The 1258-nt window shown below is 20.4% G+C and overlaps 1 protein-coding gene across 1 annotated transcript; it reads right to left on the bottom strand. All coding sequences in view use genetic code 6, as the record gives it.

Annotated features, from left to right (window-relative positions):
• Window positions 1–902: 902 nt before the first annotated feature.
• Window positions 903–1244, bottom strand: TTHERM_02255850 (hypothetical protein; the record flags this gene model as incomplete). Its single annotated transcript, XM_001028613.1, has 1 exon — window positions 903–1244. One exon carries the CDS (start codon window positions 1242–1244, stop codon window positions 903–905), a length of 342 nt encoding a protein of 113 aa, XP_001028613.1.
• Window positions 1245–1258: the final 14 nt, after the last annotated feature.

The raw sequence follows: 1258 nt of genomic DNA on the forward strand, positions 1-1258 counted from the left end.
TCTTAAATCTAGCCCGCTTTATACTTTTGCTTGTTTGTTTTTTATAAATAATAATAAAATTGTAAAACCTCTATTTTAATAAGTAAAATTTAAGTAAATCAGATATTTATTATAAAGCAAAGTCATTCTTTTTACTATTTACTTTTAAATAGGACATAATAGTCTTTTTGTTAGGATTTCAAGCATTAATTAATTAAAGAATCTAATATAAATTTCATTAATCAATCAGTAAAATATTTTCTTATTAATTCGATTAAATAAATTTAATTCCATCTTATTTTTATTATATTTCTCTATTTATATTCAAAATCTAATATTATTTGAAATTACTAATTTGTTTTCTATTATAAAAAAATTCTTTATAATTTTTAAAAGACATCTAAATGATCTCAGAAAGTTATCGTTTATTAGGATTTTTAACAATTATGAAACTGAGTTGATTTAGCATTTTTCTAAAAATTTCTACTGTGAAGTCTTAAAAAATTATTTACTTAAATCTGACATTTTTTAAAAACTCAGCCATTTTTTTATTTGCTATATTTCAAGCAGAGTTTTTATAATTTTTATTAATTTTTTTGGATGCATGCAGTATGTATTTAAAATTGAAATAAAGAATAATTAATTACTATTATAATAATTCTTATTATTAGTATTACTATTTATAATTCTAATATAAATTTATAATTATTTATCATAATAGGTAAAATATATATATACTCTATCATTTATTAATTTAAACTTAAGATAAAGAATTTTTAAAATAGAAAATTGCTTTATTGTTTTAAAAAATAAAAAATGAAGGAATTAATTACTAAATAAAATATAACGCTTTTTTAATTAATTATTATTGATAAAATGAAATAATTATTAGATAAAATAATTATAATGCAATCAAGTATACTTCAATATATTTATTTTATAATAATTCCGTATGGCCTGATAGTATCCATTTTGCTTCTATCTAAAAAACTAACATCTGGATATTCAGTGGAAAGTAGAATTTCAGAAGTATTTGCTCTGCACTAATAAGCTATTATGAAAGCTTAAGAGCCAATCACAATTGGATTTTAAATAAATTTTTAAAGATTTTCTATGCTTTAGCTGCATTAGAGAGCGTTTTAAGGAATAAATTCATACTGCTTTGAATATTTATTTTCATTCTTAGTGCCAGATTTTAGGGAACACAATTTGATTTCACTTATCCAGGTATAAACAACAGCCCACTCTCCTGGAGAGTTATCCATGCTAAGCCAAGCAT

This window comes from Tetrahymena thermophila (genome assembly GCF_000189635.1).
Source record: "Tetrahymena thermophila SB210 genomic scaffold scf_8255771, whole genome shotgun sequence".
In the NCBI taxonomy this organism is placed as follows: domain Eukaryota; phylum Ciliophora; class Oligohymenophorea; order Hymenostomatida; family Tetrahymenidae; genus Tetrahymena; species Tetrahymena thermophila.